The sequence below is a fragment of the Pristiophorus japonicus genome, unplaced genomic scaffold (assembly GCF_044704955.1).
Source record: "Pristiophorus japonicus isolate sPriJap1 unplaced genomic scaffold, sPriJap1.hap1 HAP1_SCAFFOLD_204, whole genome shotgun sequence".
NCBI lineage: Eukaryota > Metazoa > Chordata > Chondrichthyes > Pristiophoridae > Pristiophorus > Pristiophorus japonicus.
In genome coordinates this window covers 476,279-489,209 of record NW_027251736.1, presented here as the reverse complement: position 1 = coordinate 489,209, position 12,931 = coordinate 476,279, and the positions used below count along the sequence as shown (strand labels likewise).

At 56.8% G+C, this 12,931-nt stretch overlaps 1 protein-coding gene across 1 annotated transcript; it reads left to right on the top strand.

Annotated features, from left to right (window-relative positions):
- The first annotated feature begins 964 nt into the window (after positions 1-964).
- On the top strand, positions 965-6,287 carry LOC139244107 (GPN-loop GTPase 1-like). Its single transcript, XM_070870977.1, has 3 exons — positions 965-1,081; positions 2,144-2,245; positions 5,886-6,287. Exons 1-3 carry the CDS (start codon positions 997-999, stop codon positions 5,969-5,971), a joined length of 273 nt encoding a protein of 90 aa, XP_070727078.1. The 5' UTR covers positions 965-996; the 3' UTR covers positions 5,972-6,287.
- Positions 6,288-12,931: the final 6,644 nt, after the last annotated feature.

Genomic DNA, 12,931 nt, shown 5'->3' with positions numbered 1-12,931 from the left:
CCCCGGGCCCCCCCCCTCGGTTTCCCTCGCCCCGGCCCCCCCCCCTCGGTTTCCCTCGCCCCCGGCCCCCCCCTCGGTTTCCCTCGCCCCGGCCCCCCCCTCGGTTTCCCTCGCCCCGGCCCCCCCCTCGGTTTCCCTCGCCCCGGCCCCCCCCTCGGTTTCCCTCGCCCCGGCCCCCCCCTCGGTTTCCCTCGCCCCGGCCCCCCCCTCGGTTTCCCTCGCCCCGGCCCCCCCCTCGGTTTCCCTCGCCCCGGCCCCCCCCTCGGTTTCCCTCGCCCCGGCCCCCCCCTCGGTTTCCCTCGCCCCGGCCCCCCCCTCGGTTTCCCTCGCCCCGCCCCCCCCTCGGTTTCCCTCGCCCCGGCCCCCCCCTCGGTTTCCCTCGCCCCGGCCCCCCCCTCGGTTTCCCTCGCCCCGGCCCCCCCCTCGGTTTCCCTCGCCCCGGCCCCCCCCTCGGTTTCCCTCGCCCCGGCCCCCCCCTCGGTTTCCCTCGCCCCGGCCCCCCCCTCGGTTTCCCTCGCCCCGGCCCCCCCCTCGGTTCCCTCGCCCCGGCCCCCCCCTCGGTTTCCCTCGCCCCGGCCCCCCCCTCGGTTTCCCTCGCCCCGGCCCCCCCCTCGGTTTCCCTCGCCCCGGCCCCCCCCTCGGTTTCCCTCGCCCCGGCCCCCCCCTCGGTTTCCCTCGCCCCGGCCCCCCCCTCGGTTTCCCTCGCCCCGGCCCCCCCCTCGGTTTCCCTCGCCCCGGCCCCCCCCTCGGTTTCCCTCGCCCCGCCCCCCCCCTCGGTTTCCCTCGCCCCGCCCCCCCTCGCCCCGGCCCCCTCCCCTCGGTTTCCCTCGCCCCGGCCCCCCCCTCGGTTTCCCTCCGCCCCGCCCCCCCCTCGCCCCGGCCCCCTCCCCTCGGTTTCCCTCGCCCCGGCCCCCTCTCTCGGTTTCCCCCGGCTCTCGCCCCCCCCCCCCCACCCCCCGGTTTATTCTGTGCCCTGTGTGCCAGGCTGATGCGGAGATGAAGAAGCGGGAGGAACAGCTGGAGCAATTACGGAGGGACATGGGGGAGGTTGCCATGGATTCCAGCCACGCTACTGTCGCCGGTAAGTGGGAGCCCGGGGGCCCAGTGCCCCGGGGGGTGGGGAGGGGCCTAGTGTCCCGGGGGGGAGGGGCCCAGTGTCCCGGGGGGGGGAGGGACAGTGTACCGGGGGAGGAGGGGCCCAGTGTCCCGGGGGGGGGGGGAGGAGGGGCCCAGTGTCCCGGGGGGGGGGTGGAGGGACAATGTACCGGGGGAGGGGGGGGGAGGAGGGACCCAGTGTGCCGGGGGGGGAGGGGAGGGGCCCAGTGTCCCGGGGGAGGGGAGGGACCCAGTGTCCTGGGGGGGGGGGGGAGGGGAGTAACCCTGTGTCCCGGGGGGGGGCGGGGTGCGGGGGTGGAAGAGAGGAACAGTGTACCAGGGGGAGGAGGGGCCCAGTGTCCAGGGGGGGAGGGGAGGGACCCTGTGTCCCGGGGGAGGCGGGGGTGGAAGAGAGGGACAGTGTACCGGGGGGGGGGGGGGGGAGGGGCCCAGTGTCCTGAGGGGGAGGGTAGGGGCCCAGTGTCCCGGGGGGGGGGGGGGGGGGGGGGGGGGCGGAGGGACCCAGTGTCCCGATGGGGGGAGGGAGGGGAGGGACCCAGTGTCCCGGGGTGGGGAGGGGAGGGGCCCAGTGTCCCGTGTGGCGGGGGTAGGGGGGGGAGGTGTCCCGGGGGGAGTGGAGGGGCCCAGTGTCCCGGGGTAGGGGAGGGACAGTGTACCGGGGGGAGGAGGGGCCCAGTGTCCCGTGTGGCGGGGGTGGGGGAGGAGGTGTCCCGGGGGGAGGGGAGGGGAGGGGCCCAGTGTCCCCTGTGGGCGGGGGTGGGGGAGGAGGTGTCCCGGGGGGAGGGACAGTGTACCGGGGGGGAGGAGGGGCCCAGTGTCCCGTGTGGCGGGGGTGGGGGAGAAGGTGTCCCGGGGGGAGGGGAGGGGAAGGGCCCAGTGTCCCGGGGTGGGGGAGGGACAGTGTACCGGGGGGAGGAGGGGCCCAGTGTCCCGTGTGGGGGGGGGGGGTTGCGGGGAAGAGAGGGACAGTGTACCGGGGAGGGCCCTGTGTCCCAGACTGACTGCATCTCTCTCCCTCTGCTCCAAGCGGATGCCGAGCCGGGACCCTCGGCCCTGATCCTGACCCGAGGAATCGCTGACGAGGAGGATCAGGAAGTGGATTCAGACACAGACGACCTGGATCATCAAAGTAAGGGGCACAGCCCAAGGGCGGGTAGGGGAGGGAGTGACCTGAGGGCGGGAGGAGGTGGAGGGACTGGTCGGGGAGGGGAGGGGACAGGAGAGGAGAGGAAGGAGTGAGCCGAGGGGGGGAGGGAGTGAATCGGGGGTGGCAGTGAGTCAAAGGAGAGGGCAGTGAGTTGGCGGAGTGGGGATGTTGGGTCTGAGGGGAGGGGGGCGCGCAGGGGTGGCCAGTGAGGGGGCGGGCTTGTAGGGCCAGGTTTCGGGCTGCAATGTGGATTTAGGGCGGGGTGTAGTGTGGGGTTTGGGGTTACAGTATGGGTGCAGGGCGAGGTTTGGGGTTACAGTATCTGTGTAGGGTGGGGTTTGGGGTTACAGTATCGGTGTAGGGTGGGGTTTGGGGTTACAGTATCGGTGTAGGGTGGGGTTTGGGGTTACAGTATCTGTGTAGGGTGGGGTTTGGGGTTACACTATGGGTGTAGGGTGGGGTTTGGGGTTACAGTATCTGTAGGGTGGGGTTTGGGGTTACAGTATGGGTGTAGGGTGGGGTTTGGGGTTACAGTATCTGTAGGGTGGGGTTTGGGGTTACAGTGTCAGTGTCGGGTGGGGTTTGGGATCCAGTATGGGTGTAGGGTGGGGTTTGGGGTTACACTATGGGTGTAGGGTGGGGTTTGGGGTTACAGTATCTGTGTAGGGTGGGGTTTGGGGTTGCAGTATGGGTGTAGGGTGGGGTTTAGGGTTACAGTATCTGTGTAGGGTGGGGTTTGGGGTTGCAGTATGGGTGTAGGGTGGGGTTTAGGGTTACAGTATCTGTAGGGTAGGGTTTGGGGTTGCAGTATGGGTGTAGGGTGGGGTTTGGGGTTACATTATGGGTGTAGGGTGGGGTTTGGGGTTACACTATGGATGTAGGGTGGGGTTTGACGTTACAGTATCTGTGTAGGTTGGGGTTACAGTATCTGTAGGGTGGGGTTTGGGGTTGCAGTGTCAGTGTCGGGTGGGGTTTGGGGTTACAGTATCTGTGTAGGGTTGGGTTTGGGGTTACAGTATCTGTAGGGTGGGGTTTGGGGTTACAGTATGGGTGTAGGGTGGGGTTTGGGGTTGCAGTATGGGTGTAGGGTGGGGTTTGGGGTTCCAGTATTGGTGTAGGGTGGGGTTTGGGGTTCCAGTATTGGTGTAGGGTGGGGTTTGGGGTTCCAGTATGGGTGTAGGGTGGGGTTTGGGGTTACACTATGGGTGTAGGGTAGGGTTTGAGGTTACAGTATGGGTGTAGGGTGGGGTTTGGGGTTACACTATGGGTGTAGGGTGGGGTTTGAGGTTACAGTATGGGTGTAGGGTGGGGTTTGGGTTTACAGTATGGATGTAGGGTGGGGTTTGGGGTTACAGTATGGGTGTAGGGTGGGGTTTGGGGTTCCAGTGTCAGTGTTGGGTGGGGTTTGGGATCCAGTATGGGTGTAGGGTGGGGTTTGGGGTTACACTATGGGTGTAGGGTGGGGTTTGGGTTTACAGTATGGGTGTAGGGTGGGGTTTGGGGTTACAGTATGGGTGTAGGGTGGGGTTTGGGGTTACACTATGGGTGTAGGGTAGAGTTTGGGGTTACAGTATGGGTGTAGGGTGGGGTTTGGGTTTACAGTATGGGTGTAGGGTGAGGTTTGGGGTTACAGTATGGATCTAGGGTGGGGTTTGGGGTTACAGTATGGATGTAGGGTGGGGTTTGGGGTTACAGTATCTGTAGGGTGGGGTTTGGGGTTACCGTATGGGTGTAGGGTGGGGTTTGGGGTTCCAGTCTTGGTTGGGTTTGGGGTTCCAGTGTCAGTGTTGGGTGGGGTTTGGGGTTACAGTATCGGTGTAGGGTGGGGTTTGGGGTTACAGTATCTGTGTAGGGTGGGGTTTGGGGTTACAGTATCGGTGTAGGGTGGGGTTTGGGGTTACAGTATCTGTGTAGGGTGGGGTTTGGGGTTACAGTATCGGTGTAGGGTGGGGTTTGGGGTTACAGTATCTGTGTAGGGTGGGGTTTGGGGTTACAGTATCTGTGTAGGGTGGGGTTTGGGGTTACAGTATCTGTGTAGGGTGGCGTTTGGGGTTACACTATGGATGTAGAGTGGGGTTTGGGGTTACAGTATCTGTAGGGTGGGGTTTGGGGTTACACTATGGATGTAGGGTGGGGTTTGGGGTTACCGTATGGGTGTAGGGTGGGGTTTGGGGTTACAGTATGGGTGTAGGGTGGGGTTTCGGGTTACAGTATGGGTGTAGGGTGGGGTTTGGGGTTACACTATGGATGTAGGGTGGGGTTTGGGGTTACACTATGGGTGTAGGGTGGGGTTTGGGGTTACAGTATGGGTGTAGGGTGGGGTTTCGGGTTACAGTATGGGTGTAGGGTGGGGTTTGGGGTTACACTATGGGTGTAGGGTGGGGTTTGGGGTTCCAGTATCGGTGTAGGGTGGGGTTTGGGGTTACACTATGGGTGTAGGGTGGGGTTTGGGGTTACACTATGGGTGTAGGGTGGGGTTTGGGGTTCCAGTATGGGTGTAGGGTGGGGTTTGGGGTTACACTATGGGTGTAGGGTGGGGTTTGGGGTTACAGTATCTGTAGGGTGGGGTTTGGTGTTACAGTATGGGTGTAGGGTAGGGTTTGGGGTTACAGTATCTGTGTAGGGTGGGGTTTGGGGTTACACTATGGGTGTAGGGTGGGGTTTGGGGTTACAGTATTGGTGTAGGGTGGGGTGTGGGGTTCCAGTATTGGTGTAGGGTGGGGTTTGGGGTTACACTATGGGTGTAGGGTGGGGTGTGGGGTTCCAGTATGGGTGTAGGGTGGGGTTTGGGGTTACACTATGGGTGTAGGGTGGGGTTTGACGTTACAGTATGCGTGTAGGGTGGGGTTTGGGGTTACACTATGGGTGTAGGGTGGGGTTTGGGGTTACAGTATCTGTAGGGTGGGGTTTGGTGTTACAGTATGGGTGTAGGGTAGGGTTTGGGGTTACAGTATCTGTGTAGGGTGGGGTTTGGGGTTACACTATGGGTGTAGGGTGGGGTTTGGGGTTACAGTATTGGTGTAGGGTGGGGTGTGGGGTTCCAGTATTGGTGTAGGGTGGGGTTTGGGGTTACACTATGGGTGTAGGGTGGGGTGTGGGGTTCCAGTATGGGTGTAGGGTGGGGTTTGGGGTTACACTATGGGTGTAGGGTGGGGTTTGACGTTACAGTATGGGTGTAGGGTGGGGTTTGGGGTTACAGTATCTGTGTAGGGTGGGGTTTGGGGTTACAGTATCTGTAGGGTGGGGTTTGGGGTTACACTATGGGTGTAGGGTGTAGTTTGGGGTTACACTATGGGTGTAGGGTGGGGTTTGGGGTTACAGTATCTGTGTAGGGTGGGGTTTGGGGTTACAGTATGGGTGTAGGGTGGGGTTTGGGGTTACAGTATCTGTGTAGGGTGGGGTTTGGGGTTACACTATGGGTGTAGGGTGGGGTTTGGGGTTACACTATGGGTGTAGGGTGGGGTTTGGGGTTACACTATGGGTGTAGGGTGGGGGTTGGGTTTTCAGTGTCGGGTGGGGTTTGGGGTTCCAGTGTCAGTGTTGGGCCGGGCCCTGCGTGTCCCACAGTGAGACAGCAGTCAGCACGTTTTGACATCAGTCTGACAGTTCCCTTCCTGTGCAGAGGCGGAGGTACAGAGCGAGGAACCTTCCTTCCGAAGATATCTGGAAGAGAGAAAGCGCAGAAATCAGACTGCAGCCACCGAGTGAGGGGACGCAGTGAATGGGATCCGCAGTGACACCCCGGCCAGATATTCTCACCAGGCAGCCCTCAGCACCTCTGCTGGGACCCTCTGCTCTGCAGTGTGGTCCTGCAGGATCGGAGCTTGGACATGGTGACTCCTGCACACTTCTGTCCATTCTCGGGCTGCCTTGGCTGGGCGCACACACACTCAGCTGGTGATCTCATGTGTCAGCCCTCCCCACTCGTCTGGGCTTCTTGACCTGAGCACTTCTCTGGTCTGGTACTGCACAAATCATGGATTTTTGTATTTATTGAAGAAATAAAGCTTGTTATTCAGTTAAATCTCGGGAATCTCCTTTCTCTGACTCTGTGGGGCAGGTGAAGATGTGCCATAACGATGGCTACTTGTTTCTCTGTGACACCTGACTCCAGCCAGGATCGCGTGCACGTCCTACAGCTACCGGACAGGCAGTCAATGTGGTGAGGGGGACAGACAGAGGGAGGGAGGGGGGCGGGCGGAGGGAGAGGAGGTGGAGGGGGGCGGGCAGAGCGAGGGAGATGGAGATGGAGAGGGTCGGGCAGGTGGGAGGGAGGGAGGGAGACTAATAACACGAGTCCTGTTATAAACTCCCTCGGGTGTGTACCCGATCTCTTATTCCGCCTCGGATAAATACAAGATCCGACTTCCTGTATTGCCTGCATGAAATCCGACAGTGGTGCCCTCTGGTGTCAGGTGACCCCAAGCATAAATATATTACAACATCCCCCTTTCAAGATCTTGGTATCAGTCACTTTACAATACAAGACGATCTGGGGCTTTCCGCTCACGAGTATGGGTGTAGGGTGGGGTTTGGGGTTCCAGTATTGGTGTAGGGTGGGGTTTGGGGTTCCAGTATTGGTGTAGGGTGGGGTTTGGGGTTCCAGTATGGGTGTAGGGTGGGGTTTGGGGTTACACTATGGGTGTAGGGTAGGGTTTGAGGTTACAGTATGGGTGTAGGGTGGGGTTTGGGTTTACAGTATGGATGTAGGGTGGGGTTTGGGGTTACAGTATGGGTGTAGGGTGGGGTTTGGGGTTCCAGTGTCAGTGTTGGGTGGGGTTTGGGATCCAGTATGGGTGTAGGGTGGGGTTTGGGGTTACACTATGGGTGTAGGGTGGGGTTTGGGTTTACAGTATGGGTGTAGGGTGGGGTTTGGGGTTACAGTATGGGTGTAGGGTGGGGTTTGGGGTTACACTATGGGTGTAGGGTAGAGTTTGGGGTTACAGTATGGGTGTAGGGTGGGGTTTGGGTTTACAGTATGGGTGTAGGGTGAGGTTTGGGGTTACAGTATGGATCTAGGGTGGGGTTTGGGGTTACAGTATGGATGTAGGGTGGGGTTTGGGGTTACAGTATCTGTAGGGTGGGGTTTGGGGTTACCGTATGGGTGTAGGGTGGGGTTTGGGGTTCCAGTATTGGTGTCGGGTGGGGTTTGGGGTTCCAGTGTCAGTGTTGGGTGGGGTTTGGGGTTACAGTATCGGTGTAGGGTGGGGTTTGGGGTTACAGTATCTGTGTAGGGTGGGGTTTGGGGTTACAGTATCGGTGTAGGGTGGGGTTTGGGGTTACAGTATCTGTGTAGGGTGGGGTTTGGGGTTACAGTATCGGTGTAGGGTGGGGTTTGGGGTTACAGTATCTGTGTAGGGTGGGGTTTGGGGTTACAGTATCTGTGTAGGGTGGGGTTTGGGGTTACAGTATCTGTGTAGGGTGGCGTTTGGGGTTACACTATGGATGTAGAGTGGGGTTTGGGGTTACAGTATCTGTAGGGTGGGGTTTGGGGTTACACTATGGATGTAGGGTGGGGTTTGGGGTTACCATATGGGTGTAGGGTGGGGTTTGGGGTTACAGTATGGGTGTAGGGTGGGGTTTCGGGTTACAGTATGGGTGTAGGGTGGGGTTTGGGGTTACACTATGGATGTAGGGTGGGGTTTGGGGTTACACTATGGGTGTAGGGTGGGGTTTGGGGTTACAGTATGGGTGTAGGGTGGGGTTTCGGGTTACAGTATGGGTGTAGGGTGGGGTTTGGGGTTACACTATGGGTGTAGGGTGGGGTTTGGGGTTCCAGTATCGGTGTAGGGTGGGGTTTGGGGTTACACTATGGGTGTAGGGTGGGGTTTGGGGTTACACTATGGGTGTAGGGTGGGGTTTGGGGTTCCAGTATGGGTGTAGGGTGGGGTTTGGGGTTACACTATGGGTGTAGGGTGGGGTTTGGGGTTACAGTATCTGTAGGGTGGGGTTTGGTGTTACAGTATGGGTGTAGGGTAGGGTTTGGGGTTACAGTATCTGTGTAGGGTGGGGTTTGGGGTTACACTATGGGTGTAGGGTGGGGTTTGGGGTTACAGTATTGGTGTAGGGTGGGGTGTGGGGTTCCAGTATTGGTGTAGGGTGGGGTTTGGGGTTACACTATGGGTGTAGGGTGGGGTGTGGGGTTCCAGTATGGGTGTAGGGTGGGGTTTGGGGTTACACTATGGGTGTAGGGTGGGGTTTGACGTTACAGTATGGGTGTAGGGTGGGGTTTGGGGTTACAGTATCTGTGTAGGGTGGGGTTTGGGGTTACAGTATCTGTAGGGTGGGGTTTGGGGTTACAGTATGGGTGTAGGGTGGGGTTTCGGGTTACAGTATGGGTGTAGGGTGGGGTTTGGGGTTACACTATGGATGTAGGGTGGGGTTTGGGGTTACACTATGGGTGTAGGGTGGGGTTTGGGGTTACAGTATGGGTGTAGGGTGGGGTTTCGGGTTACAGTATGGGTGTAGGGTGGGGTTTGGGGTTACACTATGGGTGTAGGGTGGGGTTTGGGGTTCCAGTATCGGTGTAGGGTGGGGTTTGGGGTTACACTATGGGTGTAGGGTGGGGTTTGGGGTTACACTATGGGTGTAGGGTGGGGTTTGGGGTTCCAGTATCGGTGTAGGGTGGGGTTTGGGGTTACACTATGGGTGTAGGGTGGGGTTTGGGGTTACAGTATCTGTAGGGTGGGGTTTGGTGTTACAGTATGGGTGTAGGGTAGGGTTTGGGGTTACAGTATCTGTGTAGGGTGGGGTTTGCGGTTACACTATGGGTGTAGGGTGGGGTTTGGGGTTACAGTATTGGTGTAGGGTGGGGTGTGGGGTTCCAGTATTGGTGTAGGGTGGGGTTTGGGGTTACACTATGGGTGTAGGGTGGGGTGTGGGGTTCCAGTATGGGTGTAGGGTGGGGTTTGGGGTTACACTATGGGTGTAGGGTGGGGTTTGACGTTACAGTATGGGTGTAGGGTGGGGTTTGGGGTTACAGTATCTGTGTAGGGTGGGGTTTGGGGTTACAGTATCTGTAGGGTGGGGTTTGGGGTTACAGTATGGGTGTAGGGTGGGGTTTGGGGTTACAGTATGGGTGTAGGGTGGGGTTTGGGGTTACAGTATCTGTGTAGGGTGGGGTTTGGGGTTACAGTATGGGTGTAGGGTGGGGTTTGGGGTTACAGTATCTGTGTAGGGTGGGGTTTGGGGTTACATTATCTGTGTAGGGTGGGGTTTGGGGTTACAGTATGGGTGTAGGGTGTAGTTTGGGGTTACACTATGGGTGTAGGGTTGGGTTTGGGGTTACACTATGGGTGTAGGGTGGGGTTTGGGGTTACACTATGGGTGTAGGGTGGGGTTTGGGGTTACACTATGGGTGTAGGGTGGGGTTTGGGGTTACACTATGGGTGTAGGGTGGGGTTTGGGGTTACACTATGGGTGTAGGGTGGGGTTTGGGGTTACACTATGGGTGTAGGGTGGGGGTTGGGTTTTCAGTGTCGGGTGGGGTTTGGGGTTCCAGTGTCAGTGTTGGGCCGGGCCCTGCGTGTCCCACAGTGAGACAGCAGTCAGCACGTTTTGACATCAGTCTGACAGTTCCCTTCCTGTGCAGAGGCGGAGGTACAGAGCGAGGAACCTTCCTTCCGAAGATATCTGGAAGAGAGAAAGCGCAGAAATCAGACTGCAGCCACCGAGTGAGGGGACGCAGTGAATGGGATCCGCAGTGACACCCCGGCCAGATATTCTCACCAGGCAGCCCTCAGCACCTCTGCTGGGACCCTCTGCTCTGCAGTGTGGTCCTGCAGGATCGGAGCTTGGACATGGTGACTCCTGCACACTTCTGTCCATTCTCGGGCTGCCTTGGCTGGGCGCACACACACTCAGCTGGTGATCTCATGTGTCAGCCCTCCCCACTCGTCTGGGCTTCTTGACCTGAGCACTTCTCTGGTCTGGAACTGCACAAATCATGGATTTTTGTATTTATTGAAGAAATAAAGCTTGTTATTCAGTTAAATCTCGGAAATCTCCTTTCTCTGACTCTGTGGGGCAGGTGAAGATGTGCCATAACGATGGCTACTTGTTTCTCTGTGACACCTGACTCCAGCCAGGATCGCGTGCACGTCCTACAGCTACCGGACAGGCAGTCAATGTGGTGAGGGGGACAGACAGACAGAGGGAGGGAGGGGGGCGGGCGGAGGGAGAGGAGGTGGAGGGGGGCGGGCAGAGCGAGGGAGATGGAGATGGAGAGGGTCGGGCAGGTGGGAGGGAGGGAGGGAGACTAATAACACGAGTCCTGTTATAAACTCCCTCGGGTGTGTACCCGATCTCTTATTCCGCCTCGGATAAATACAAGATCCGACTTCCTGTATTGCCTGCATGAAATCCGACAGTGGTGCCCTCTGGTGTCAGGTGACCCCAAGCATAAATATATTACAACATCCCCCTTTCAAGATCTTGGTATCAGTCACTTTACAATACAAGACGATCTGGGGCTTTCCGCTCACGAGTTGATCGTCTCAGTTCAACATTAGTTCTCGGTGAACATTCTAAGTCAGTTGTGACTGGAGGATGAGGAACAGTTCTGGTGGGAGTGGTAATAACAACATCAGAGACTGAAGGTCCGGGTTCAGGAATGACAACAGAGGCCTCTGGTGAATGAACGATAGTTGGTGGGTCACTGACTGGATCTTCCTCAAATGGTTCCAGTTCATCTGTGTACCGCAGTTTTACCTGGTCACCATGGTTTCTGCATGTTTGGCCATCCTTGAGCACGACAGTGATCACTCTGTTACCCTCCTTATCTGTAACAGTACCAACGATCCATTTTGGACCACGACCATCGTTCAGTACAAACACTGGATCATTGACAGAGATATCTGGTGCCACAGCAGTACGATCGCAATACAATTGCTGACTTTGAAATCTGTTTTCAACACGATCATTCAAATCGAGATGAACAAGAGAAAGCCTGGTCTTGAGATTTCTCTTCAGTCGTTCAGGGAAAACACCAGTAACAGTATGAAGTCTTGTCCTGTAACTGAACAATATACATGATAAACGAGTTTAAAGTGAGCCCTAAGTTGCACGTTTCATACTTTGTTTGATGGTTTGAACAGCACGCTCTGCTTGACCATCAGAAGCAGGTTTGAATGGGGCTGATCTCACATGTCTGATACCATTGAGTTTCATGAACTCCTGAAGCTCCAGACTTGTGAAGCAAGATCCGTTGTCGCTCACAACAATGTCAGATAAACCATGAGTAGCAAACATGACACGAAGGCTCTCAATAGTGGCTGTAGATGTACTGGATGACAGAATAATACTCTATCCACTTTGCATAAGCATCCACCACAACGAAAAACATCTTTCCAAGGAATGGACTCGCAAAATTGATGTGGATCCTCGACCATGGTTTGGATGGCCACGACCAAAGACTCAACGGAGATTCCGCTGTTGCTTAGCTGCATGCAAGTATTGCACTGATGCACACAAGATTCCGATCAGAGTCAATTCCAGGCCACCATACATGGGACCAAGCAATGACTTTCATCTTGACAATACCGGGTTGAGTGCTATGTAGCTCACGTATAAATGTTTCTCGACCTTGGGCATGATGACACGATTACCCCACAGTAAACAGTCTGACTGAATGGATAGCTCACACATCTCTCTAGGTATATCAGATCAGTCACCACTGAGGACACAACATCTCACAATGACAAAATAGGGTTATGGCTGGTCCAGATCCTAACTTGTTGAGCAGTGACAGGAGTTCCTTCACTCTCAAAAGCACCCATTCCCAACATTAGATCTGCGGGCTGAGGTGTTTCACATCAGGTATAGGCAAAGGCAAACGACTCAGTGCATCGGCACAATTCTCAGTACCGGGTCTATGACGAATAATGTAATTGTAGCCAGACAATATCAATGCCCACCACTGAATATGGGGCAATGCATTGGTATTAATACCTTTGTTTTCAGAAAACAATGAAATGAGTGGCTTGTGATCCGTTTTGAGTTCAAAACGGAGACCAAACAGGTACTGATGCATCTTTGTGACACCATACACACAGGCCAAACATAGAAAATAGGAGCAGGAGTCGACTATTCGGCCCTTCGAGCCTGCACCACCATTCAATATGATCATGGCTGAACCTCTATCTCCACACCATATTCCTGCTTTCTCTCCATACCCCTTGATGCCTTTTGTGTCTAGAAATCTATCTATCTCCCTCTTAAATATATTCAGTGACTTGGCCTCCACAGCCTTCTGTGGTAGAGAATTCCACAGGTTCACCACCCTCTGAGTGAAAACATTTCTCCTCATCTCGGTCCTAAATTTCCTACCCCGTATCCTGAGACTGTGACCCCTTGTTCTAGACTTCCCAGCCCCGGGGAAACATCCTCTCTGCATCCAATCTGTCCAACCCAATCAGAATTTTATATGTTTCAATGAGCTTCCCTCTCATTCTTCTAAACTCTAGTGAATACAGGCCTCATTGACCCAATCTTTCCTCATACGACAGTCCTGCCATCCCAGGAATCAGTCTGGTGAACCTTCGCTGCACTCCCTCTATGGCAAGTGTATCCTTCCTTAGGTTAGGAGACCAAAACTGCACACAATACTCCAGGTGTGGTCTCACCAAGGCCCTGTATAACTGTAATAAGACATCCTTGCCCCTGTACTCA

Coding starts and splice junctions, on each gene's coding strand:
- LOC139244107 (XM_070870977.1), top strand. CDS start 997: ATGAAGAAGCGGGAGGAACAGCTGGAGCAATTACGGAGGGACATGGGG. Junction 1,082..2,143: donor CAGCCACGCTACTGTCGCCG/GTAAGTGGGAGC, acceptor CTCTGCTCCAAG/CGGATGCCGAGCCGGGACCC. Junction 2,246..5,885: donor AGACGACCTGGATCATCAAA/GTAAGGGGCACA, acceptor CTTCCTGTGCAG/AGGCGGAGGTACAGAGCGAG.